General features: G+C 47.5%; 1 protein-coding gene across 1 annotated transcript; it reads right to left on the bottom strand.

Annotated features, from left to right (window-relative positions):
• Positions 1-26,983, bottom strand: LOC142845056 (uncharacterized). Its single transcript, XM_075963819.1, has 7 exons — positions 26,778-26,983; positions 17,553-17,736; positions 13,291-16,497; positions 8,149-8,310; positions 5,847-6,019; positions 4,506-4,623; positions 1-1,399 (listed from the first exon to the last, which is right to left on the bottom strand). The coding sequence occupies exons 1-7, from the start codon at positions 26,981-26,983 to the stop codon at positions 1,211-1,213; spliced, it is 4,239 nt and encodes a 1,412-aa protein (XP_075819934.1). The 3' UTR covers positions 1-1,210.

Genomic DNA, 26,983 nt, shown 5'->3' on the forward strand with positions numbered 1-26,983 from the left:
CGTAATAATGGGAGGGGACCAGTGCACAGATGAACTGTATAGAAACTGAGAGATGTGACATAATTATATATTTGACAGAAAAAGAGAGTAATGCAGAAGTATTATCCACAACACCATTCCAGTAATCTCAATGCGAGTTTTACTCAGAAGAGTTAAAATTGGAAAGAACCCAAATGTCCAGCCATTGGTGAGCAGGTAAGTAAGGTGTGGTATGCCCATACAATGGAAATGGCAGGAAGAAATGAAGTACCAATATAAATGGACTTTCAAAATCTATGCTAAGCAATGTAAGCCAGTCACAAAGAACCACTTATATTATCCTATTTATAGAAAGTGTCCAGTCTAGGAAAATCTTTAAAAAAAAAAAGTTGAGGAGAGAGAGGGATGAAGTTGGAGAGCAATGAAAGAGAGATCTTGATATAGAGAGACATATGGGTTAGGGAGAAACCTGGTGCTAGGGAGACTCCCAGGAACATACAGGACAACCCCAGCTAAGACTTCTAGCAATAGTGGAGAGGGGTCCTGAACTGGCCTTCCCCTGTAATCAGACTGGTGAATACCCCAACTGTCATCATAGAGCTTTTGTCCAGCAACTGATGGAACCAGATGCAGAGATCCACACCCAGCACCAGGCAGACTTTGTTGACTTCCCATGGGAGCCCTTACCCCTGAGGAGGAGTGGGTGGGGGATGGAATGTAAAATGAAACTTAAAACATTAATTAAAATAAATACAGAAAGTAATTAACAGCTACTAGGCTGGGCAAAAGAAAAGACTACTAAAGGGATTATCTAAACTGTTGATAAATCTGTGAGCATTAAAAACCACTGAAAATATAATTTAGATGTATGAATACTATGATATGTGAATTAATAAAGTGGTTTAAAAAACAGAATGAGCAGAACAGAGTGAAAGAATAGATGGGACAAACAAGAAACAAAAAGGCATGAGTCTCCCAAGTACGTTCACATTCGTTTTCTATCTGTGCTGCTCTTTTTAAATCCCGCTGTTTGTATCACATACAGACCGGAGCATTCCCTGTTAAGTTTCCATCAGTGCCCCATGTTCTTAACCAGGAATGCTGTCAGGGAAGCTCTGTAAAGCACAAGCCCTGGCCACATTTACCTATGTCTCAGATTCCGCCCAACAGGCGTGCTAAGTTACCACAGTACTGGTCAACACAGGCTGACTTGGAGAATATGCCTCAGCTTTTATAATGCGTCTTGAACCAGGGCCACCAATGCTGGGAGGTTCCTCGTGCTTGTTTTTCGTAAGCCCAGCCCATCACAGTCTTTGTCGGAGGCTTCTTGAAGTCGGTGTTGTAGTAGCTTCCTCTTCCACTGTGTGCAGAAGGCAGCCACCTCCAGCTCCTCTGGATCTGAGGAAGGCCATCTCAAGCCCTGCAGGAGTGGAAGAAGTCAAGCTCAATACTGGGGACCCTGGTGGAGCTTGCTCTTATGGGGTTCCTTCTAGAGTCACAGCTCTCATTATACAGCATCAAGTATCATTGTGAAGGGGGCAAGAGACCACCCACCCTGGAAGGAGATGAAACGTAGAGCAAAGGGCTTTAGATTTATCCCAGTGAAATAAATGTTCTGAGATCACCGCCAGCTCTCTTACATTCCCTCTCAGCAGTTAAGAACACTGGCTGCTCTTCCTGAGCACCCGGGTCTTATTCCCAGCACCCATATGATAGCTCACAATCACCTCTAACTCCTCTTCCAAGGGACCCAGTGTTCTCTTCCGGCTTCTCGGGCACCAAGCACACGTGTGTACACAGACATATATGCAGGCCAGAATACCCACACATATTAAAATATCTTTTTCCCTCCCCATCCAAAATTTTTCTCTGCTTGTGTCTTGCACACAAAGAACTGAAACAAGAAACTGGATAAGACTTAGTCTGCATTACAGATGATCCCTGACTTATGATTACCAATTTACAGCTTTGAAATATGATTATGTCTTAAGCTATTACTATTAGGGATTGGAGACCAGGCTCAGCAGTTAAGGACACTGTCTGGTCTTCTAGAAGACCTGGGTTTGATTCCCAGCAGCCACATGCTGGCTCACAGTCATCTGTAGCTCCAGTTCCAGGAGGATCTGACACCCCCCGCCTCTAAAACCGCCTCTGAGGACACTGCATACATATGATACTCAGACACACATGCAGGCAAAACATTTATATACATAAAATAAGAACTAAGTAATTTTTAAGAATTTGGTTAGACTATTAATGTGTCTTCTATGTTTTTGTTTGTTAGCTTTTTTTGCCCCTTCTTTTCCCTTTTTGAGACAAGGTTTCATCACTATGAATCCCAGTCTAGACTCCAACTTCCAATCTTCTTACCTCAGCCTCCTAACTGCTGGGATTATAGGTGTATGTCACAATGTCCGGCCTGAAATGCATTTATGACTTAACCATATTTTCAATTTGTGGTGGGTTCCTAGGGGCATAACTCTATCAGGAGTCAAAAGGCCTCCATACAGTTGAGGTGTTTCATCCCTTCAGAGGAGGTAGGATTTAAGTTCAGGTCTCAAGGAGAAGCGACCAGGCCTGGGAAGAAGTGATGAGGGCAGAGGTAGGCCTCACACAGAGGCCCTATGCAATCTCTTATTTATTTACTTAATCTATTTTTGATTTGGGTTTTGTTTTGCTTTGAGATGGGGGTCTCATGTTGCTCAGGCTGACCTCCAGTTTGCTGTGTACCTAAAGATAATTTTGAACTTCCGATCCTCCTGCATCCACCTCCAGTGTCTTACATCACACTGGGGGAGGTGCCCTCTTAGGCATACCAATAGCATCCATCTAAAGCTGTTGCTTAAGATGCAGGAAGCCAGGAAAGCGTTGCTTTTCCCCCAATGAGACAGTCAGTCACTACACAAAACTGTGCTTTCTTGAATCTATTTGAGAACTGAGTTTGAGGTTCTCCAGCCTTAGGTGTATTGAAAAACAGACATCTCTGAGGAGAGATGGGAATAGGACTGGTTTGCACAAGACTCAGCCTGTGGGGAGACAGGGCAGCCATGTAATTGAATGTAAGGCTTGGGGGAAAGTTCTAAGGGCTATGAATGCAACTCAGTAGGAGAGCATCTGCCTAGTCTCTTCAGGGCACTGCCTTTGACCTCCAGAACTGAAAAATAAAATGAACAAATTGCTAATGTCCAAATTGGATTAGTGTGAGTATAGCGCCCATCCACAAGCAAGGTCCATGTGTCCTCAGAATTTTCTGTCTAAGACCTTGCCTGATGCTCCTGAGAAAGGCTCGGGTTGGGATAGGGGACTAAGAACCCCTCTCTGAGATGCAGGCTTTGGTGAAGGGAGCAACTCCTGTCACATAGGCGTGAACCACTGTTGATATGTCCTTTTTTATTGAATGGAAGTCTTCGGTTATTGAGGAAAGGACAGTAAACCAAACACAAGGTAAGCCTGAAATCCTCAGTGATTGCAACAATAAAACCCAAGTCAGGTCAATGCCTGGAGGACATGAATATATGTGTAAAAATTAGCGTTTAAAATCTACATGTAATGCCGGGCGGTGGTGGCGCACGCCTTTAATCCCAGCACTTGGGAGGCAGAGGCAGGAGGATCTCTGTGAGTTCGAGACCAGCCTGGTCTACAAGAGCTAGTTCCAGGACAGGCTCCAAAACCACAGAGAAACCCTGTCTCGAAAAACCAAAAAAAAAAAAAAATCTACATGTAATGTCAAGTTTCCAATGGAAAGTTATAAGACATGCAAACAAAGCACTCCCCATCCATTGTCAAGAAACAACAAAAGTCAAAGCCCCTAAATCAGCTAGAGTCAGATCTGAGCCTGTTATCAGAGAAGAAAGTGAATATCCCTGCAATTAATATCTTCACAACTAGCTGGGCGGTGGTGGCGCACGCCTTTAATCCCAGCACTCGGGAGGCAGAGGCAGGTGGATCTCTGTGAGTTCGAGGCCAGCCTGGTCTACAGAGCTAGTTCCAGGACAGGCTCCAAAGCTACAGAGAAACCCTGTCTCGAAAAACCAAAAAAAAAAAAAAAAATCTTCACAACTTTAACTGAAATGTGAGCAAAAATGCACAGGTAAATAATAAATCCTACAAAAGAAAAAAAAAGAGATCTAGGCCTGGTAGTAAACACCGCCAACCTCAGCACTCAGGAGGCTGAGGTAAAAAGACCCTGAGTTTAAAGGTCAGGCTGGGCTACACAGTGGGTTTGAAGCCAGCGCGGGCTATCCATGCTCTTATCTCAAAAACAAAAACTTCATTGGACTAACTAAAGAAACAAAGGGAAACCTAAAACAGAAGAACACATAGCAAAGGTATGTGGAACGCTAAGGTAGGCTCATCTGCAGGCTGAGCATGGCTAAAGAAGGGTTGAAATTAAGGCCAGGCTAGCAGAAAACATGCAAATAAACCGACAGGAAGTGAAGTCACTGGTTTCGAAGGAACAGCGTGGAATAGCTAAGAGAAGGCGTCCTGGTGACTGCTGGCATTTGCTAGGTCCCTGTGGCACTCACCCGAAGACAGGCTGCTTCTGCAGCCCTCACAGCCTTGGAGACTGCCTGGAGGAGTCGCTGTGCGTTGTCTAGCAGGAGCTCTTCAGAGGACTTGCTTCTTGCCAGGGAGGCCTTTACGCTGGGGGTGTTGGGAAAGAAAGAAGTCTTTAACCCAGGTTAGGAGGTGATTGCCAATAAATACCAGTATTGTCAAGAAGCCCCATACAGAAAGTTGAGACACTTTGGTAGGAATATTCAGGCAAAGGATGTGTGTGTGTGTGTGTGTGTGTGTGTGTACACGCATGACAGAGAACAATGAAAATGTTTTCCTCAATTGTCGTCCCCCCCCCTCCATTTTTGTTGTTGTTGAGACAGCGTCTCTCGCTGAGCCTGGAGCTAACAGGTTTGGCTATAGCAGTAAGCCCTGGAGAACCCCCTGTCTTCACCTCCTCAGCCCTGGGGTTAGACCTACACACCACCACACACAGTTTTTAGATGGGAATCAAACTCAAGTCCTCCTCATGCAGGTGTTGTCTCCATAGTCCCGGGGAAGACCACTCTAAGAGCTTAATTTAGCATTTTTAAGTGAAAATTTTGCTTTAATCCAAGAAAATGTGAGTCATATAGCATCTATAATGACAAAGAAGAGTGTGTCGTTCATGGAAATGACTGAGTAGAGGCAACGGAACAGACGCCAGCTGTCATCAAAACATGAACAAGAATAAACCCTGCACAGAGCTGTATGCAGGCTGATGTTGGAGGAACTGCCTCTTCCAGGGCTCACCAGTTCCCAGAAAGAGCAAATGACTTACCTGCAAACACAGCTTCCAAATCCAAAATAATCAGTCCTACACATGCTTAGCCTGCTCATTTGGCCTTGCCCATTCCTTCCCGTGAGAACCCAGTGAATGCTTTGCCTGTTTCCCCCTAGCGCTTCCTGTGGTTGACACAGGGAAGTTTTTTGTTTTTTTGTTTTTTTTTAAGATGTATTTATTATGTATACAGTGTTCTGTCTGCATGTATGCCTGCAGGCCAGAAGAGGGCACCAAATCTCATTACAGATGGCTGTGAGCCACCCTGCGGTTGCTGGGAATTGAACTCAGGACATCTGGAAGAGCAGTCAGTGCTCTTAACTTCAATGTACAGTGGTTACAAAGAAAGGGTGTCAGTCACTTGTGTCAAAGACTAACTACCCCTGAAGTGTTGTGAACTCAGCCATAGAGTCAGGGCCTGTGTTCGGCATGGGGGAGGGACCAGTGTAAACTCTAGGAGGGTAAGTCATTAAACATATACAAATAATTCACCCTCCGTCCCCACTGGGCCTCACAAAACTTAGCCATTCTCTCGCAAGCTGCTTCCTACCTGGAGATGATGCTGAGCTGGCTGCTCATGGTTTGAATCTGCTCCACCATACACAGAAGCTCGCCGGAACATCTCTGATCTATGCAGTTCTTAGCAATGATGTGAATGAGTCTGGCGATGTTTCTTCCGGAAGCTGAGATTTTTCTGGCTGAGGCAATGAGCTGATCTTTGGTCTGTATCAGAGAAGGAAATGTGAGAGGTAGGTAAACACTGCCTTCATAGGTTTTCCCCGAGACATCAGGGACAAATTACAACGCTTGCCCTCAGCTTTCTTAGCTCAACTACTGCCCCTGGAAATGAGTGCGTTTGAGCCTAAACCACCATCTCCTGAGTCAATTTTAAGGGCTTTCTCTTGGGTTAGAAAGAACCTGACTGAATGAGGAACAATCTTCTTCCTGTGTGGGGGCAGCAGAAGACCAGGACCCAGACTCCTAGGCTCACATATCCCAGGCTGACCTCGAACTCCTGATATAGCTGACGATGGCTTTGGACTTCTGACTTGAGGGTGCTGGGATAACCAGCACGTACCACTGCGCTTGGCTTATGTGGTGCTTGGGGTTAAATCATGGCCTTGTGCATGCTAGGTAAGTGTCCTACCAAATGAGATCCACCAAATAACCCCAGCCCTAATTAGATATTTTCTGTCTTATTTTTGTTTCACTCAAGAGCACAATACTTCAGTTATTTAAAAAAAAAATTGGCATTATGATCAGGATGTGAGATTGGGGAACTCGGGTGAATTCTGCATAGCCACTTCCTACCAGAAGCAAACCCCACTCCTAAAATGGCCCTTGGATTGTACATCTCTCCGTAAACACAAGGGATGCAGGGCTTGCAAGTTCCTAGGTTCTTAGCCACACACCCCTGCAGACACCTGCATCCTATTTAAATCAGAACACTGGATTTGGAAACACATCCTGGAAAGCCACACCTGTTTGGGTGCCCTTGGGTGTCTCTGGTTTAGCCAGAGTTGACTGGCTGGGGGAGCTGGGAGGAGGGACCCAACAACGGAAGATCTGAGTCTTGGTGTAAAGGAGGCTCTGGGTTTGTCCCTGTAGTAATATAGCCAGGGGGTGTCCTTCCCTTCTCTCCTGAACCCTCTGTCCTGCCCCAGGATAGGAAAGTCAGGTCCCTTGAAGCCATATGTACCTGGTAGGCCCACGCTGGAAGTTTTTTACCTGCCATTTTGTGTCTTCCTTTTGGTCTATGCACAAAGTAAGCACATTTCTTTTTATTTATTTATTTATTTATTTATTTATTTATTTTTCCCATTATGGCATGTTGATAGCAAACATTGCCTCAGTTTAATCAAGAGGGTTACAGAGAGTGGGAATAGGCTCACGGTGGAAGTCAGCCTTTAGAAGCTAGTGGGAAAAGGCCCTTCCCCTCCAGGGATGCCAGCCATAATGGGCTAGCATTCAAGGGAACTCAGTCCTCTCTGTCATCCGGGGGCGGCCAGGGTGGGGGCGTGGAGGGGGAAGCAGCAAGGTGTGCTAAGACGTGGACCTGTAATCCCAGCACTCGGAAGACTGAGGTGAACTGGGGACACTGAGTTAAAGGCCTCATAGGCACTGAGACAGTGTTCCAGAGGTCAGCTTTAAAAGATGTGAATAACGGGCTCCTGAAGTGGCTCTGGGGAAAGGGCACTCGCTGCAAACGCTTTGTGCACTGAGCTTGAAACCCACAAAAACAGAAGGCATTGATGCCACAAAGTTGTCCTCTGACCTCCATAGGCATGTCGTGGCACGTCTGCCCCTCTGTGAGTCATGCACACATAGGGGAATAATGAAATGACACTTAAAAGTAAAATTTAACCTGGGCAGTGGTAGCGCACATCTTTAATCCCAGCACTCAGGAGGCAGAGGCAGGTGGATCTCTGTGAGTTCGAGGCCAGCCTGGTCTACAGAGTGAGTTCCAGGACAGGCTCCAAAACTACAGAGAAACCTTGTTTCGAAAAACCAAAAAAAAAAAGAGAGAGAGAGAGAGAAAAAGTAAAATTTAAAAGGCATAAATGACACTCTTGACTCATTGTTCTGGGGAATGAATGGCTCCTTGATTTTTACTAATTTTACTGCATTGAAGATTTGGCAAAATTATCTTTCCTGATATAATTGATGAAAACCATAGTAGTCAAGCCAGAAAGAGGAGAGGAGGAGAGAAGTGAGGTGGACTTTACAGAGACGGGGTACTGACAGGATCTTCAGTGTGACCCTTCCTTCCAGCCCTGTCTAGGAATGCCAAGACACCACTTCCCACGTGGCGCCCAATCACCCACTACCATAACCTGCTGAAGATCAAGTACCAGGACTCGCCCTCTCTTCCTCAAGCTCTGAGCCATCAGGAGCACCTCCTTGGCCATCTCGTGTGTGATCTGTGTGATTCTGTTCTCGCTGTCTGCACCGCCATTCTCTTCAACAGTCTGGTCCATCTGAGCAGGAGGCAGAGAGGGGTTGCCACGCTGGTGCTGAAAGAAGATGGTCAGAGGGTTTAGAACAACACAGTTCCTGACATTCGGGCCACTGAACTGTAGTGAGGATGCTTCTGTGTGTGTGTGTGTGTGTGTGTGTGTGTGTGTGTGTGTGTTCGTACACATGTGGAGGCCAGTGTTCCTCAGGAGATGTCTTCATTGTTTTTTGAGACAGACTCTGCCATTGGACTGGACCAGGGATTTGCCCACTTCTGCCATCCCCCCCCCCCCCGTGCTGGGATTACAAGTGTGTAACACATTAGTGTACCTAAGTTTTTAACCTGGGAATAAAGTTTAAGTCCTCACGCTGTGCGGCGTCTTAGCTAGAGTTTCTATTGCTGTGAAGAGACACCATGACCACGGCAACTCTTATAAAGGAAAACGTTTAACTGAGGTGATGGCTTACAGTTTCAGGGGTTCGGTCAGTCCTTTGTCATCATGGTTGGGAGCACGGTGGCTGGGAATATTACAGTACGCTGGCAGGCATGGTGCTGGAGAGGGAGCTGAGATTTCTACATCTTGTGCAAGCAACAGGATGTGGTCTGAGATACTGGGCGTGGCTTGAGCATGTATGAGACCTCAAAGCCTGCCTCCATAGTGACACACTCCCACCAAGGCCACACCTACTTCAACAAAGCCACACCTCCTGATAGTGCCACTCCCTGTGGGGACCATTTTCTTTCACACCACTAGGAGCGGTAAGTGAGCCCTCTCCCTCACCCCATCCTCTCAATCGCTTTTTAAATCATTTTAAAGAAGGCACAAGGGAATCAGGTAGATTTTCCGAGTTCTCAAAGCCCTGGGCAATCTTCCAAATGTACTGTAGGGAAGCAGCAAGGAGAGACATGATGATCCCCTGTGAGTCTGTACTCCGTTTCCCTGGAATTTGCAGAGACTGAAACACGGCATCCTTGAATCTCAACCTAGGCGGCATAGTGTATTTCTTTCCTGTGAGTGTTCAGGCTTACAAGCATGTAGCCTCCTGAGGAGAACTTAGGGTTAGGCTGCTGACAGCCCAGGAAGGAAGGAATTAGTGCTTTCTCAGCCTTAGCCAGAGAAGCCGCCCTCTGCAGTTGCCATCACAGACTCATTAGCTAGTCAACATGCTGAGAATTAGTGACAGGTGAGTGTTCAGCCCTATATGAGACATCTGAACTGACACCCCACCGAGGCCTAGGAACACTGAGGAAGGGCAGAATATAAGAACTGGAGGATGGGGAGCTGTCAAGGCTGTCTTCTGGACACAGCGCGGCCACTGCGCTCATGGAGCCACCACAGCTACGATTACCTGTACAAAATCAAGCCAACATGAACAGTTAGCATTTCAGCAGGCAGCACTGATGGGATCCAGTTTTGTGTGTTTGTTTGGTTACAGTTTTGGTTTTTGATTGCCTGTTTTAAAATCTATTTAATAAACACTGGTGTTTTGCCTGTTTCTATATTCTGTATGACAGTGTCAGATCTCCTGGAACTAGAGTTGCAGACTGTTGTGAGCTGCCACGTGGGTGCTGGGAATTGAACCCAGGTTCTCTGGAAGAGCAGCCAGTGTCTCAACCACTGGCCCAACTCTCCAGTCTCTGGTTTTTGTTTTGTTAGGAGAAGGGGCTGGAGAGATGGTTCAGCAGTTAAGAGCATTGGCTTTTCTTCCAGGGGACCCAGGTTCAAATCTTAGCACCCATTTGCTAGTTCAGAACCATCTGTAATTTCCTTCCAGGGAATCTGATGCCCCCTTCTGGCCCTAGGTCCTGCATGCATGTGGTACACAGAAATACAGATAAACAAAACCCTCATACACATAAATAAAAATAGGGATCCCAGACATAGTGGTGCACACCTTTAATCCCAGCACCAGGGAGCCAAGACAGGCAGATCTCTGTGAGTTCAAAGCTAATCTGGGCTACATAGAGTTCTAATCTACCCAGGACTACACAGTGAGACCATAGGTCTGAGACAATTCCAAAAGAGGGTGGGGAGGAGACTAAGTGGGAGTAGAAGAGGGGACCTGTGAGTCAAATTGGAGGTGATGGTTGGGGATGGAGATGAGGAAGATACATTGTTCACATGTGTAAAACTGTCAAAGAATAAATAAAAGATGTTCATCTTCTAAAAAGGAGATTTAGGAATTCTTGGATGTTTCAACTTGAACCCATCCTATTCCAAAGGTCTTCACAGTGAATAACTATTTTTTTTTTTCTTAAAAACTTGATTTTGGCTTCCTCCTAAGGAAACAGCAGCCCCAACATCTGAAAAGTCTGCTGGACCTGACTTTTTTAGATGTGGTTTTTCTATCAGATCTTTAGTGGCATCTTTCCTGTGTTCTTTCTGACCCCAGAATCAAGACAAATTGTCCTACACTGGAAGTGACCCCAATAACTAAGCATTGAAGATATCCTTGGTTGTCTCTTCTCAGACAGGTGCAAACTCCAGAACTGTGAGCCAATTCAGTTTCTTTTCTTTACAAGTCACCTCATCTGCGGTGATCTGTAGTAGCCCTGTGGAGTGGGCTAGGATCCTCAGCTAGTGAGTACTAATAAATCGCATGTCTTTGCTGGGGTTTCTGTATGACTTTTTCAATATAAAGCATCCTTCTGAAAATGAATGATGTCGTCTGCTTCAGCAATGGCCTGACTTTAGATCAGGATGTCCCTATGTGCTGGGAGTGGAGGGCAGAGGCCTTTTCTAGAGAGGCTCACCTGTCAGCCTGCTGGGAGCTGGGAAGGCAGGAGTAGCTGAAAAGAAGTAAGTGATGAAGAACTCACTCACCAGGAATTCAGCAGCAGCAACTGAAGACCACGGAGAATGGACGTGGCGGTCTGGAGCTAAAAGTGGTGTGGCAGGGTGAATGAGCATGCCCCCATACGCTCATGTGTTTGAATATTTGGTCCCAGTTAGTGGGACTTTTGAGGAAGGGTGAGGAGGTGTGGCCATCTTGGAGGAGGCGTATCACTAGGTGTGTCCCTTTCGCGGTTTCAACAGCCTCCCAGCATTCCCAGGGTGCACTCTGCCTCCTACTTGCGGATGGAGATATGAGCTCTCCAAGCCTCCTGCCACCGTATCTTCAGTTCACCATCACCGACCTTAAGCTTCTGAAACCGTTATGTCAATTAAACACTTGCTTTTTCAAGCTGACTTGACCATGATGTTTTATCACAGCAATAGTGTAGTAGGAGCCGTGGGTTGCATTCCCGCCCGGCTCCCGCATGCCTAGCTTTATACCTGAAATAATTACATGGAAACTGTATTCTTTTAAACACTGTCTGGCCCATTAGTTTCAGCCTCTTATTGGCTAACTCTCACATCTTGCTTAACCCATTTCTAATAATCCGTGTAGCACCACGAGGTGGTGGCTTACCGGGAAGGATTCTTAACCTGCGTCTGTCTCGGAGAGGAGAGTCATGGAGACTGCCCCACTCTTTCTTCCTCCCAGCATTCTGTTCTGTTTGCTCCACCTACCTAATTTTCTGTCCTATCAAAGGCCAAGACGGTTTCTTTATCAACCAATGAAAGTAACACATAGACAGATGACCCTCCTCCATCACAATAGAAACCTGAACTAATATGTAAGGAAGCTTGGGAAAGGGCCTTTTTAACACCTACCAGAGACTTTCAGCATCCAAATCTAGATGGGACTCCAAACTTTTCAATGTTGGCCGAGGATTGTGTGATACTCCAGACCCAGAGACTGAAAGCTGGCTGCCCACCATCTCCCTACCCTGCCGCCCTGCCTTGCAGCTATGGGTGACACTTCTGACGCATTGACAGAAACCGGAGTCAAGTTGGTAAGTGGGTGGCATCCTTAGTGTGTGCTGACGGCTACAGAGAGCCAGGGAAGGGGAGAGGAGTCTGAAGGCTATTTGGATTTATAAGGTCACGGTGGGGATAGATGGGGCGACTTCTCTATCAAATCCTAGATTGTCACAGTTTAAGAATGGAGTCATGCAGCGGGATTCTGAGTGCTTGTGAGAGAACGCCAAGAAAACAAGAGTCTTGAGACCTCAGCTTCCTCAAAACCACAGAGTTGTTTTTGGAATGTGCTTCGTGCTCCTCCCGGGTGTAGCAGACAGGAATGAGTTTACTGTAGATTATCCATGACAATTGCCTATTGCTGTTTATCTGCTTCTGTGGAAAAATGGGTTGTACCACATGGGGCTTGTCCTTGTGATTGTGTATCGCCCAAACTCACGAGAACTTTCCTCACGTGACCTTTCTTAACTCTCAGAGTATAAACTGCCTGAGGCTCTGAATAAGGCTGGCTATGGCAGGAGCTCTCCTCTCTCAGGTCCCACCTCTAGAGCGGTAAACACTGGATGAAGTGTATCTGCATAGAAACTACTAGAGTCCTGCTAAGCTGTACTGTTGCCTACTGACTCTGGTTATGGTCAGTAGAAATAAATCTTTAAGATCCTTAATGCCTAAGTGTCCTGTCTTGCCCTAGAAAGAAGCAGATATGTAGGGGAGGCATTTGACAGACCTAGTATCTTTCTAATAAACCCCTTCACCCCCCACTACAATTATTCTAATTGTGTTCCTGTCACTTCGGAGCAGGGAGGCGACATCTGTACAGGTCAAAGTGGATGAAGCAGCCTGAGTACTGGCAGCCATAGGAAAGTTTGTTAAAGTAACATGGAAAAACTCCAAAAGGCTGATGGAAAGGCACTCATCCTAGGACACAGACTAGATGCTAAGGGAAGGGAAATATTTTTGCAGAGACTCATTCAGCAGCCCTCTAGAGGACTAGAATGCTGGTGTCTAAATGGTGCTGAGACTTCTCTCTGATTTTGGTAAGGACATGGCAGAGGTAGCTGCGGGCTAGGGTAGCTGAACCCCAAGCCTAGGCTTTTAAAGGCTGCTCATACTGCCTGCCCTGTACGAATTATACATGTTCTGTGGGCATTGAGTTTCTGGAATATGTGAGGGTCTTTGGTTACTAGAAAACAGGTCCAGGTGTAGGTAGATGAAAGATGCCAAGTAGCCTACCATGCTCACATCTGCTGTGGTGGTTCCCGTGGTGGCTAGCTCATCAGCACAGGTCCTCATTGAGATTCCTGTGATGCCTTTGGAAACAGCATCCTGAAACTCCACACTGCCCCCTGCAGAGGTTTCTACTGCCCATTCTTTACATTGCAGCTGGAGCTGGACCAGAACCTCTTCTGGGGCATTTGCTGGCTCTTCCCCGGGTTTCAGGCATTGGACTAGGAGTCTCCAGGCCTCAGTGGGACCACCTTCCAAGGCCTGGAGCTGTGTCACTGCATGGTGGACCTTGGCTGCCCATTCCCACTTAAGCCAATCCAGCATATGCAATCCCTGCTCCTCCGGGTGTTCTTGGAGCTCAGGGACCCTCTTGGCCACCTCCTTAGTGAGCATGAGAATGTTCTCTAGAGACACAAGAAGGTCTTCCTGGAAGGGTCCAGACTCTTGACTTTCTGCTATGATTTCCTGCACAGCTTGGATAATAGACAGCATCCTTGTCTGGGAGCCCTTGCCAACAGCATCTTGGAACATATGCTCATAGACAGCGTTAATGCTGCTCAGATGGTTGGTCAGGGCCTTGACTCGAAGGCCGAGTTCCAAGCAGAGAAACTCAAAGCGTGTGGAGAGGCTGGGACATGGCTTGGGGGAGGAGACCAAGACATGTGCCACCTCCAGCAAGGCACCTGTGAGTACATGAACTTCTCGACACAGGAAGGAAACCTCATCCTTTACCTGTTCATCACCACACAGAACACGAGACAGCTCAGCGGCCTCTTGTAACTTTTGGGAAACATGCGCTGCCTGCTCTAACCCTTCTTGCAACCCTTGCTGGCTCTTCACTGCTTCCTGCAGGGGCAGTAGGAACAGGCCCTGTCTCCTGCTGAGCCTCCTCATACACTGCATCAGGTCCTGCACAGCCACTGCCCATAGAAGGCACTCATTGTCAACGTTCTCATCCTTCGCCTTGGGGGCTTGGCGACCATCAGAGGACAGAACTTGGTCCAATAGCTGTTTAGCATGGACCTCTGTTTTTTCCAATCTACTTTGCAGCTCTAAAATCATTCCCGGGTGCTCCACTGGGCCAGGGCTCTTCTCGTCCAAATTCACAGGACCACTTTTGGCTGCTACTTGAACCATTGAGGCCAAATTCTGCTGAAGTTCCACAAACACTTCCGTGCTCCCTGGTAATTCAGTGGTTGGGCTACCGCAAAAGAGTTGTCGACACAGAGGGTACCAGTCACCAGCCCTGGCTAGGAGAGCCTGCCTGGCTTCCCTGGTCCTCCCGGATTGCTGAAGAGCCACTTCCAGAAGTCTGTCACTTCTAGTGTTTGTGCTACGGACTTCCTCCCCGGCTAGGTCAGTAATCAAAGGCACCACTCTTGAGAATTTGTATAGTCTTGACATCCTCTCTGGTCCCAGGGGTGCTTCCCCAGCCTGGATTTCTGGGGCTGTATTCACAGTGGACTTGGGCTCTGGCATATTGGTGCGTGGTGAGGTCACTACCCGGTGCTCCTGGCTCTCCACAGTAGTGATGACTTTGCTGACAGCAAGGAATGGTGAGCCCCACCCCTGTTTGCAGCTGTCAGGGACCACCGTGTAGGAAAGTTGTTCTAGTGGTAGGAAAGAGATGTTTATGTCATTTCCCCCTAACCCAGGCACCTGCTGGTATTTCAGCGCGGGAGCTGTAGGAAGCTGGCGACTGGAGAGAGTCAAATAAGGCCATCCCTTGGCAAGGTCAAACCTTTGGACTTGGAATCGAAGCGGGCTGAGGATGTCTGGGTGGTTGGTCCCATCCAGCCCCTCGTGGACTTGTTGAGCTGAATAGATGAGGTGTTTTGCCATGGTTAAAAAGACACCCGTGTCCTGGGCGCTGTCCCTACCTGTGCTGCCTTCAGTGGCCGCAGCCAGCGTCAAGGAAGACTGCGCCAGCTGCTGAACCACGACTCTCATCCCGTTTCGAAAAATGGGATCTGGGTCTTGACCCACATACCTGTTCATCACCTGCACTATGTGTGTGGCTCTTCCGCGTAAGAACGCCACAGGTCTGGAAAATTCTCTGGGTGCTCCGCTCCTCAGAGCCCTTGTGTACAAGTCCAAATGTTTAGCCATTTCCTGGATGGACAAACTCAGGAATTCAGGAATATCGAGAACGACATCAAAGCATGCCAAGAGGTGTTCCGATTCCCTAGCCCAGGCCTCAAGCAGAGCCTCTAGGATGTCAGGGCTCCAGTCCAGGCCTTGCGTTTGGGGACTTTGTGAAAACAGTTCCATAGCTTTGACCACAAGCCCCCAAAGACCTGCCACGGCAGCCTCCACGTCTCTGCCAGTTTGCTGTTGGGGGCAGCAGACCCAAACCAAGTGTGCCACTCGGATCATTTGCTTGGCTTGGTTGTGAAAAGCATCAAGGAGAAGTCGGAAAGTCTCTGCCAAAGCTTCGCTATTGCACTGGTACCTGATGGTGGAAGTCGCCAAGGCGGCCTGGACCAGCCTCTCTAGAGGACTTTGGGTATCTGTGAACGTGTCCAGAATCTGGTGCAGTAATCCAGCGCGGACTCCCCGAAAGAGCGCCTCAGTCGCGGCCTGCACAGCTTCGCATTCTGTCCCTTGGCTGTTCTGGGGAGACCCGTGCAGCCCAGGGCAGAGCTGTAGCAGCTGGCGGCAATGGGACACTAGGTGCATCCTCTCCCTTGGCGTGGAGCAGGCGGCTAGGTGCAGGCAGTGCCACACCACGGCGACCATTGGCGCATCCAGCAGCTCACCACGCAGGTGGTTCGGCCCAGGCTCCTCCAGGACCTGCCACAGCTTCTGCAGACGATGCGCCAGGGCGCCATTCTGAGAGCGCGCACCAGGCCCTGCAATGCCGGGCTGCAGTACAGCCAGGAGCTCCCTGAGGCTCTGCCTGGTCAGGGCAAAGATGCGGCGCCGTGAAGCCACCAGCTGCGGCTCGCGCGGGTGCCGGAGGTGGCCGCGGGCGGCTGCGAGCAGCGCTGGGATGCAGCACCCTAGCCGGTGGCGAACTCGACTCAGGCGTTCGTCCCGGGCCCAGCGCGTGGTCAGGCCTCCCAGTCGCAGCAGCGCAGTCACCAGGTCAGACAGCGAGGCGCGCAGCGAGGTGGAGTCCTCCGCCGCCTCCAGAGCCTCCAGGCAGGTCAAGCACCAACCAGCCGCTGGCACCGTCTTCCTCGCCATTGCTGCGTCTTCAAGCAGCAAGACCTGCTGGGGCGGTCACAGGAAAGAGACTTGAAGATGACTGAACATTCTTGGGGCCATGTAGCTTAAGCCTAGGAGACCTTACATTGCCACTTAACCTGAATATAACCAAACACAGACACCGTCTAGGTGACCGGACTGGAGAATGCACCCTCCAGTCTTGGAGGTTTGCGTGTGCACGCATTTCTTTGTAAACCAGAGGTCTGAACTGGCTGCCTTCTCTCCATAGTTAGGGGGCGTGGGGTTTACCCTGGACTGTCCAAAGACGTATCATTATTCAAATGAGAACGATGGGCTGGAGGGCTTCCCCGAGGCAGCTTTTCTAGCCTGACTCGCCTCTCACAGACAGCTCCATCCATCCACTCCCTATCCCTGGGGCTGGTACCCAAGCCAAAAGCCTTTCTCTCTCTTTCATTCACCACCAGCAGATGCCCAAACCCCTCCGGTTCTGCCTCTCATCCTCCCCTACCCCACTGCAATACGCTCCAATAAACCACACTACAGATGTTATTCAATGAACAACAACAAAATATTTTGAAGATTTGTATTTGAACCAGGAGCAATATCCCAATGTAAAAGTTGTAAACGGGCCGGAGAGATAGATGGGTCAGCAGTTAAGTGTACGGGCTGCTCTACCAGAGGACCTAGCTTTGATTCCTAGCATCCACAAGGGGGCGCACAACTGTAATTCCAACACTAGAATTTCCTAGGCCCTCCTCTGCCCGCCTCTTCCTCAATGGGTTTACAGACATTCAGGCAAACACTCGCAGACATAAAATAAAAATGCATAAACTCTCCAAAATAAATTTAAGTTGTATTTAGAAAGGAATGTGGGTCAGGATGAAAAACTGAGTGTGTTTGGAAACTGAGGAGTTCTTACCAGCTCCTGTTACAGCTTCAGTTTTAGCCCTGATTAAATCGGTAATGAACTCTGTCTAGGATCTTGGCAAGCACTTGGGCAGGTTTCAAATTAAGGGACGGCCAGGAGTTCCTGTGAGAACTGTATGCGTGCTCTCCAGCGATGACCATGCTGCCGACCAGCTCTGAGGGAGCCTCACCTTGGTAGTGTCCACCAGGATCTGCTGAGCTGTGGCCGCTAGCTCCTCCCAGTGGCGCTGACACTCCGGCTGCACCGGGAGCTTCTGGGTTACCAGCAGGATGTTCCTCCCGGAGAGGATCAGAGACTCCGCCACTGGCTTCATTTCCTCCCTAAACCTCTCATCCTCAGAGTCTCCCGCTAGCCTGAGTGGACACATTGCACTTAGAATGTTATCACGTTAAGCCCAAAGAGTCCCCTGGAAACGAGGATACACAGAAGGCACAGAGCACCAGATGGCCATTAAACTGAACCTTGACGCCTGTGCTTACAAGCCAAGACACGTGTTGAGTTTAAAAAACAAAACAAAAAAACCTCTCTTCATCCTTTCTTCAGGTGTCTTAGTTATGAACTAGAGTTGTTACCTCAATCTTAGCCTTAACAAACTTCACGCGTTAAGGTTAAACAGGTTAATGACAGGCAATCTGGGTAGAGAATTCTGAGTCTCAGACTTTTCTTTTCAACTGCCTGTATACAACTGATCCATCATCTTCTGTCCTCCAGAGTTTCAGGTAAGAAACCTGAGGCCACTCTATCTTAGTTATTAAAATAAGATAAAGCTACCACGCTTGGCACGGTGGGGCACATCTATAAGCCCAGCTATTTGGGAGGCAGAGGCAGGAGGACCACAAGCTCTCAGTGAACGCAGACCACATAGGGAGTTTGTGGCCAGCCTGGGCAACTTATTGGAAACTTGTTTTGAAGCTTGCAATAAAAAGGCTGGTGATCTAACTGGGTAATGCAGCATTTGCCTCGAGTGCCAGGTTCTGAGTTCAATCCCCAGTACTGGGGACACAGAACTAAAAAGAAAGAAGGTTGCTGTGGCTATGCATGCCTTGGTCTTCGTGCGGACACAGGAGTCCGTTTCTCTTAGATAACAACGGCTGTATGTTTAACTTTTAGAGAATACTTTCTAAAGTAGTTGCAACATACTGTGTTCTTCTCATCAAAGAGAGAGTTCAAGTTCTCACACATTCTCATCCACACTTGAGGTCGTTCTTCATTTTAAACATCCCAAGAGTTAGTGATCGTCAAGGAGAAAACATATTCCAGACTTTTCTCAAAGATCAAATGTGGCTTCCGCAGAGTGCTTGGATGCAAGTTTTGACACTTTATGTCATACACCAGTCCCTTTCCTTTGGGGATGAACCTATCTGCAAGTTGCTATTATTCAGTTATACGATACACAGAAATACGAACACTAAAGTACTTAGGCGTCAGAAATCAGAGCTACCAAGTGGCCATGTGAAATGGACATTGCTTTAAAAAAGGAAGCACAATGCGTGGTTTTCAGTTTAACTGACCCTGGGCAAGACAGGAGACAAGCATTTCACAATAGAAAAATAACAATTTTGCCAGGTGGTGGTGGCACATGCCTTTGATCCCAGCACTCCAGAGGCAGAGGCAGGTGGATCTCTGGGTGTCTGAGGCCAGCCTGGTCTGTAGAATGAGTTCCAGGACAGGTTCCAAAGCTACAGAGAAATGCTGTCTCAAGGGGGAAAAAAATCAATCAATTAATTAATTATTACAATAAAAAGAAGTGTAGCTCTAATTGCTACGTGGGCATATGGCAAAGACTAAACCACCACTAAGAAATGTGAGCCAGACCACTGATATTCAATGCCACGTGTTGACAAGAGCCCGAGGTGTATGTTTCACACCAGGCTTCCATCTTTTTGGTTTTCTTCTTTTAGGCTTTGCAGTGGTTTGAATGAGATTGATTGCCATAGGCTCATATATTGAAATGCTTAGTCACCAGGGCATGGTAAAGATTAAGAGGTGTGGCCATCTTGGAGTAGGTGAGGCCTTGTTGGAGAAAGTGTCACTGGGAGTGCGGGCTTTGAAGTTTCTAAAGCCCATGCCAGGCTGAGCGTGTTTTCTCTTTCTCTGCCAGCTGCCTGAGGATCCGGATGCAAAACTCTCCGCTGCTTCTCCAGTACCATGCTCCCTGTGTGCTGCCGTGCTCCCTGTGTGCTGCCGTGCTCTCTGTGTGCTGCCGTGCTCCTTGTGTGCTGCCGTGCTCCCTGTGTGCTGCCGTGCTCCCTGTGTGCTGTCATGCTCCCTGTGTGCTGCCGTGCTCCCTGTGTGCTGCCGTGCTCTCGTGCTCCCTGTGCTCCCGTGCTCCCTGTGCTGCCGTGCTCCCTGTGTGCTGGCGTGCTCCCTGTGTGCTGCCGTGCTCCCTGTGTGCTGCCGTGCTCCCTGTGCTGCCGTGCTCCCTGTGCTGCCGTGCTCCCTGGGTGTTGCCGTGCTCCCTGTGTGTGCTGCCGTGCTCCCTGTGCTGCCGTGCTTCCTGTGTGCTGCCGTGCTCCCTGGGTGCTGCCGTGCTCCCTGGGTGCTGCCGTGCTCCCTGTGTGCTGCCGTGCTCTCTGTGTGCTGCCGTGCTCCCTGTGCTGCCGTGCTCCCTGTGCTGCCGTGCTCCCTGTGTGCTGCCGTGCTCCCTGGGTGCTGCCGTGCTCCCTGCCATAATAATAATGGACTCTAAGTCAGGCCCCAATTAAATGCTTCCCTTTATAAGAGTTGCCTTGGTCATGGTGTCTCTTCACAGCCATAGAACACTAAGACTGGCTTGTTGTTAGTCAAAGCAACATGATGCTGTGTCTCTGCCATGACTCTTGTGTCTCCTTCCACGGGGGCCCCGGGATTGAACTCAGGTCATTGGGTGTGCTGCCTGATTTATGTCAACTGACACAAGCTGAAACCAACTAGGAAGAGGGAACCGGAATTGTAAGAGTGCCTCCCTCAGATGGGCCTGTACGCAAGCCTGTGGGGCCTGGTCTTGATTAATATTGGTTGTGGGAGGGCACAGCTCACGGCGGGCAGTGCCACTCCTGGGCGGGTGGTCCTGGTTTGTATAAGAAAGCAGGCTGGGCAAGGTATGGAGAGCAAGCACGTAAGAAGCCTTCCCCCACGGTTCCTGCCTCTGCTCCTGCTTTGGCTCTCCCTGATGAAGTGCTGTATCCTCGAGACAAATAACCCCTCCCCTCCCAGGTCTGTTTTTACCACAGCAACAGGAATCTAACGATGACGTCATGCTTAACAAAAAGTGCTTCCTCGAGCCATCTCACCAGCCCCTATTTCTTATTGATGAGAAAATGGGTGCTGGCAATTGTACCTGGGTGAATCAAAAGCATCTCTGTTTACACTGCCTGAGCACAAAGATTGTGTGATAGCATTATGTGTAGAGATCATAAAGGTGTAAGAAGCGTAAAATGTTTATAACAATCCAGTAGTCGAAAAGACAAATAATAGTAACAAACAATAAAACCACGTCTGTATCTATGGATACATCTATAAAACAACTAATTATACATTTTACATTATAATTATACATTGTAAAGTGGACCGTACTGCATGCAGCAGCAACTGTGCATTTGTATAAGTGTATTTATTTTATATCACCCATGATGTTAAACGTGAAAGGAGCTACGATTCTGTGATTCCCGTCAGTTCTGATGCACTTTCAGAGCTGTAGACAACCGTCAGCACACCTCCATTAAAAAGCATTTCCAGTCTCTGGCTACTCTTCTCTGCCTATTTAATAGAGTCCTCCAAAGAGAAGCTTGTTTGGTCCTTTCATGAGTCAAGCTTCCAGTTTTACATCTGGAAATCTGTACTTAACCCAAGATCTCAAAGACTCGGATCCCTCTGTTTCTTTATGAATCATTTATAAGATTAAGGGCTATAGTTAGACATTTGATGGATTTTGAATTGATCTTCGTATACAGTTCCATATTTACTTTTGCACACAAATAGCTAAGTGCTCTCTCTGTGTCCTTTGAATTGGTGTGCACTCCTATATGTGTGCTTCTGAATCTCTTGTTGTTGTTTTTTGTTTTATTTTTTGGGGGGGGTTTGTTGTTGTTGTTTTATCTTTTTGAGACAGTTTATGTGCATAACAGAGCCCTGGCTGTCCTGGAACTCACTTTGTAGAGCAGGCTGACCTTGACCTCACAGAGATTCACCTGCCTCTGCCTCCCAAGTGCTGGGATTAAATGCATGTACCACCACCTCCAGGCTTGAATAAAAATATTTTAAGGCATTATTTCATGGGAATTAAAATTAAAATCACAGTAAAAACATTTGCTAAAATAGCTAAATTAAAAATTGTGATTATTAGCTGGACAATAATGGCACACACCTTTAATCCCCAGTACTAGGAAGATAGAGGCAGGCAGATCTCTGTGAATTCAAGGCCAGCCTAGTCTACAGAGTGAGTTCCAGGACAGCCAGGGCTGCACAGAGAAACCCTGTCTCGAAAAAAAAACAAAAAGTTCTGACTATTTCAGGGGCTGAGGAATGTGTGGGAGAACTGGGTTCGCGTACTGCTGAACACAATGTGACATATGTTGGCAACTTCTTTCAAAAAATAGTATTTAATTAGTTCTTTGACAACTTCATACATGCCTGTGATGTGTTTGGCTCATTACTCCTCCCAGATTCACCCCAACTACACCCCTGGCAAGGCCTTAAACAGTGAAACATGTATGAAGCTACCAGGATGCATATGAAACTGTGTGCTATCCAACCTCAGAGTACTGTTCACACAGACCCGGGATGAGTGGGGCTTATCAGTCTAGACTGCTTTATGCCCTTGCACCTGCACAAACACGCGTGTGTCCATACATGTATACCATGTATGTGGATAGGAACACCCACACAGGTTTTTAAAACCTCTTAAATTAACTTAAGCTAGTGTGTAAGGTAATGGGCTTCATCAAGGCCCCCCACGTTGACGTCATGACCTCATCCCTCTCTCACCGCCCTTCCTGGTGCTCCTCTCTCCTCCACAGGCTCCCCCATTCTGTTTTCATGTCACATGTATTCCACTGCCTCTTTCTTCTCCTCCTCCCCCTCATGATTCCCTTTCTAGTACCACAACTTCCAGGCATGTGTACGCATGCCCACACACGAGCACACACACACACAAACACATACACAATTTTAGATCTAAGTGAAGAAAACATGGTGTTTATCTTTCTGAGTTTGTCTTATTTCTTTTCATATGATGATTGCTAGTACCTTCCATTGTCATGAAAATGTCACAATTTCTTTATAGGTGAATAAAATGTAATTTTATTGTCTACGTGTATCATATTTCCTTGTATATATATGTATATGTATCATACTTTCTTCACTCGTTATTATATACATAATAAGTCTTTAAATAATATGTAAATTATACATATGTGTGTGTGTGTATTTATGTGTAAGTGGGTGCAGGTTCCTATGAAAGACTAAGGTATTGGATTCACTGGAACTAGAGTTAAGGGTGATTGTGAACCATGTGACATGGGTGCTGGAAACCAAACTCAGTCCTCTGCAAGAGCAGAACTCCCCTTTAACTACTGAGTCATCTCTCCAGCCCTAACAGAGATAGTTTTATATGAGTTTTAAAAAACTGAAAGTGGGCCGGGCGATGGTGGCGCATGCCTTTAATCCCAGCACTCGGGAGGCAGAGGCAGGCAGATCTCTGTGAGTTCGAGACCAGCCTGGTCTACAAGAGCTAGTTCCAGGACAGGTTCCAAAGCCACAGAGAAACCCTGTCTCGAAAAACCAAAAAAAAAAAACAAAACAAAACCTGAAAGTGGAGTGATGGGGAGGGAAAAGTTAGAAAGAGAAGGAAAGCATGTGGGGTAAGTGTAGTAATAGGGGCGATGGCGGGGCTGCGTCCCCAGCACCCCGCCCGCACGGCTAGCTTTACCCGAAATAATTACACGGAAACTGTATTCTTTTAAACACTGCTTTGGCCCATTCCGATCTAGCCTCTTCTAGGCTAATTCTCACATATTAATTTAGCCCATTTCTAATCATCTGTGTAGCACCGGTCTTACCGGGAAGATTCTAGCCTAAGTCCATCCTGGGTTGGAGCTTCATAGCGTGCGTCTTCCCTGGAGCAGGTAGCATGGCGTCTCTGCTGAGGTGTCTGCTCCGGAGAGGAGAGCTGTCGAGTCTGACCTCACTTCCTCTTCCTCCCAGAGTTCTGTTCTGTTTACTCCTCCCACCTATCTCCTAACCAAGGAGAGCCAAGCAGTTTCTTTTAATTTAACCAATGACCTTCCTCCATCAGGTAAGTATATACTCGAATCCTCCGAGTGGCCTCTCTAGGCTGCAGGTTTGTGGGCAGTATTATTTTCTTTCTTTTTCTCATTCATATTTCCTAAACGTTCATCATAGATATGTTTCTAAGCAAGAGGAAACATCCCTGCGCCGGCCTCTTCTCGCTGGCATATGCTGGCTGACGGACAGCAGCTGATGAGGCAGGTCCTGGCTCCCTGAGAGCCTGCCCAGCAAAGGAAGGCAGGAACTTGCCAGCCCAACAACACTTAGTGGGGTGTGCTGCTGGCCTCCATTTGGCCTTCTCTGGGAACTGCTCAGGGATGGTGGAGCCAAACTCAAGTCCAAATGTTTATTACTACAGTTCTGCTAGGATAAAGAAGGCTGGACCGTTTCCCACGGTCATGAACACTGATGATAATTGTCTGTATAAATAATTTATCTTGCCAGGAACAAACAATGGAGCAAAGGCATTTATCCTGCAATGAACACAAACAATATTTAGCCTCTCTCAAAACTGACTGTACCTTTTGTGATTAAAAAATGCATTGTCAGAAATTCAAAATCTACAAAGAAGTATTAAGTTGGTATAAAATTGCTCTGTTACTAAATTCCTACATAATTTATTTTAGGTATGTGTATGAATGTTATTGCATGAGTTCTGAGACCTGAACTTAGGTTCAGGATTGAGCAGCAAGCACTCTTAAGTGCTCCGCCATCTCTTCAGCTCCTGTACATAATTTATAACAAATATCTCGCATTATTTCTCGCTGTAGTTTCCCTTTTTACCTTCCTAGAGTCACATGATCTTTAGGCCTTGCCCCAACTCCATGAGGGCTAATCTTGGTCATCAGCTTTGCACACCTGGGAAGAGGGACCTGGGCTGAAGAATTGCCTTCATCAGATTGGCCTGTAGACAGGCCTATGGGGACATTTTCTTTATTGATAATTGACACGGTTGGGCCCAGCCTACTGTGGGCGGTGCCGCTCGTGGGCAGGTGGGCCTGGGCTAGTCCAGAAATGTAGCTGAGCAGTCAAAGGAGCATCCCAACAAGCAGTGTCACTCCGCGGCTTTTTCTGTAGCTCCTGCCTCCAAGTTCCTTCCTTGAGTTTCTCCCTCGATGATGATGTTAAGCCAAGTGGACCCTTTCCTCCTCCAAGTTGCTGTTGGCCAGTGTTTTGTTACAGCAACAGAGAAGCAAACTAAAACAGTCTATATCCATTCTTATACTAATTTATTTTCCACACGTCTTCTTTCAGAAAGCATTTATTTTATTTTATTTTTTTATTTTATTTTTGAAGCAGGGTCTCATGTAGCTCAGTCTGGATTCAAACCGACTATGTAGCTATGGTGGTTTGAATAAGAATGACCCCTCACAGGCTGGAGAGATGGCTCAGCTGTTAAGAGCACTGCCTGCCCTTCTAAAGGTCCTGAGTCCAAGTCCCACCAACCACATGGTGGCTGACAACCATCTGTAATGAAATCTGGTGCCCTCTTCTGGCCTGCAGGCAGAACACTGTATACACATTAATGGCCCCCACAGTCTCATGCATTTGAAAGCTCTGTCACTAGAGAGTGGTACTATTTGAAAGGCTTGGAAGAATTAGGAGTTAATGGACTTGTTTCAAAGAACCCATTCCAAGCCCAGGCTCCCTCTCCAACTGGATCAGGATGCAGAACTCTCGGCTGTTTCTCCATGTCTGCCTGCATGCTGCTGTATACCCTGTCATGATGATAATGGACGAACCTCTGAAACTGTAAGAATGCCCACAATTAAATGATTTCTCTTATGAGAGTTATCTTGGTTATGGATTGTGGGAGCCATTATGGAAACATGACACCAAGGAAATTCACAAGAATCCACAAGGATGACCCCAGCTAAGACCCTATTGATGACTACCTTAATTGTCATCATAGAACCTTCATCCAGCAACTGATGGAAGCAGATGCAGACATCCACAGCTAAGCAGTGGCCTGAGCTTCCCAAGACCAGTTGAAGAGAGGGAGGAGCAATAATATGAGCAAAGGGGTCAAGACCATGATGGGGAAACCCACAGAAACAGCTGACTTGAGCTAGTGGGCTCTCACTGACTCTAAACTGACAGTGGGGGAACCTGCTAGGACCAAACTATGCCCTCTGAATGTGGGTAACGGTTGTGTGGCTTGGGCAGTCTGTGGGGCCCCTGGTAGTGGGACCAGGATTTATCCCTAGTGCTTGAACTGGCATTTTGGATTCCATTCTTGCTGTGGGACAATGATCTTGTACCCTGTAAAGATTTGTCAGTTGTATCGCTTTAATAAAACACTGATTGGCCAGTAACCAGGCAGGAAGTACAGGTGGGGTGACAGGAACAGGAGAATTCTGGGAAGAGGAAAGTCACAGTCTGCATTCGTGACCCAGAAGCAGAGGAAGCAAGATGAGAATGCCTCTCTGATAAAAGGTACCAAGCCACGTGGCTGACAAAGACAAGAATTATGGGTTAATGTAGGATGTAAGAGTTAATAAGAAGCCTGAGCTACTAGGCCAACCAGTTTATGATTAATGCAGACCTCTGTGTGTTTCTTTGGGACTGAATGGCTGCAGGACCTGACAGAACAGAAATCTCTGTCAACACATTCTGTTTGGAGCAATACCTTACTCAGCCTATATATAGGGGGTAGAGCTTTGGTCCTGCCTTAAAGTGATGTGTCAGACTTTGCTGACTCCCCATGGGAGGACTTACCCCTTCTGAGGAGTGGATAGGGGTGGGGTTCAGGGAAGGTGAGAGAGCGGGAGGAAGGGAGGGATTGGAAATTGGGATTGGTGTGTAAAATGAGAAAAGTTAATTTAAAAAGATTAATTAAGAAAAGGGTTATCTTGGTCATGGTATCTCTTCACAGCTATAGAATAGTGACTAAGACAGTAGCCAAGGAAAACTTTAAACTTCTGGCCCTCCACATTCCACCTCCTGAGTTCTGGGATTACAGGTGCACGCCACCACATCCACCTTAAGCAGAGCTTCTTGTATGCTAGGTACTGAGCTACATCCACCAGCCCCCAAAGCATTGAAGACTAGAACCAGGTTCTATTTATATGCTTCATTGTCTGCCAGGCCGTCAGGGCAAGGGCCTTAGGTCCCCTGGAGATATTACCTGCTGGCAGCATGCACAAATGCCTCGCTTGCATTGGCCAATTCCTCTGCCACCTTCTGCAAGGAGGCAAGTGCTTCTCTCTGTACCTCTTTCCTCTCCACTGAGATGAGCAGCTGACAAAGCCGGATGGCCATGGGTGTGATGATCTGCTCCATGGCCCTGTTCTGTATCCTGGGCCCAAAGTCATCCCAGAGGAAAGAGTTCAT

The sequence above is a fragment of the Microtus pennsylvanicus genome, chromosome 2 (genome assembly GCF_037038515.1).
Source record: "Microtus pennsylvanicus isolate mMicPen1 chromosome 2, mMicPen1.hap1, whole genome shotgun sequence".
Classification (NCBI taxonomy): Eukaryota; Metazoa; Chordata; class Mammalia; order Rodentia; family Cricetidae; genus Microtus; species Microtus pennsylvanicus.

Excerpts from the sequence above, each read along its gene's own strand:
- LOC142845056 (XM_075963819.1), bottom strand. The coding sequence starts at position 26,983 with ATGAACTCTTTCCTCTGGGATGACTTTGGGCCCAGGATACAGAACAGG. Across the intron at positions 17,737-26,777 it reads TTTGTGCATGCTGCCAGCAG|GCTAGCGGGAGACTCTGAGG; the intron begins GTAATATCTCCA and ends GTGTCCACTCAG. Across the intron at positions 8,311-13,290 it reads CCACAGCAGATGTGAGCATG|CACCAGCGTGGCAACCCCTC; the intron begins GTAGGCTACTTG and ends ATCTTCTTTCAG.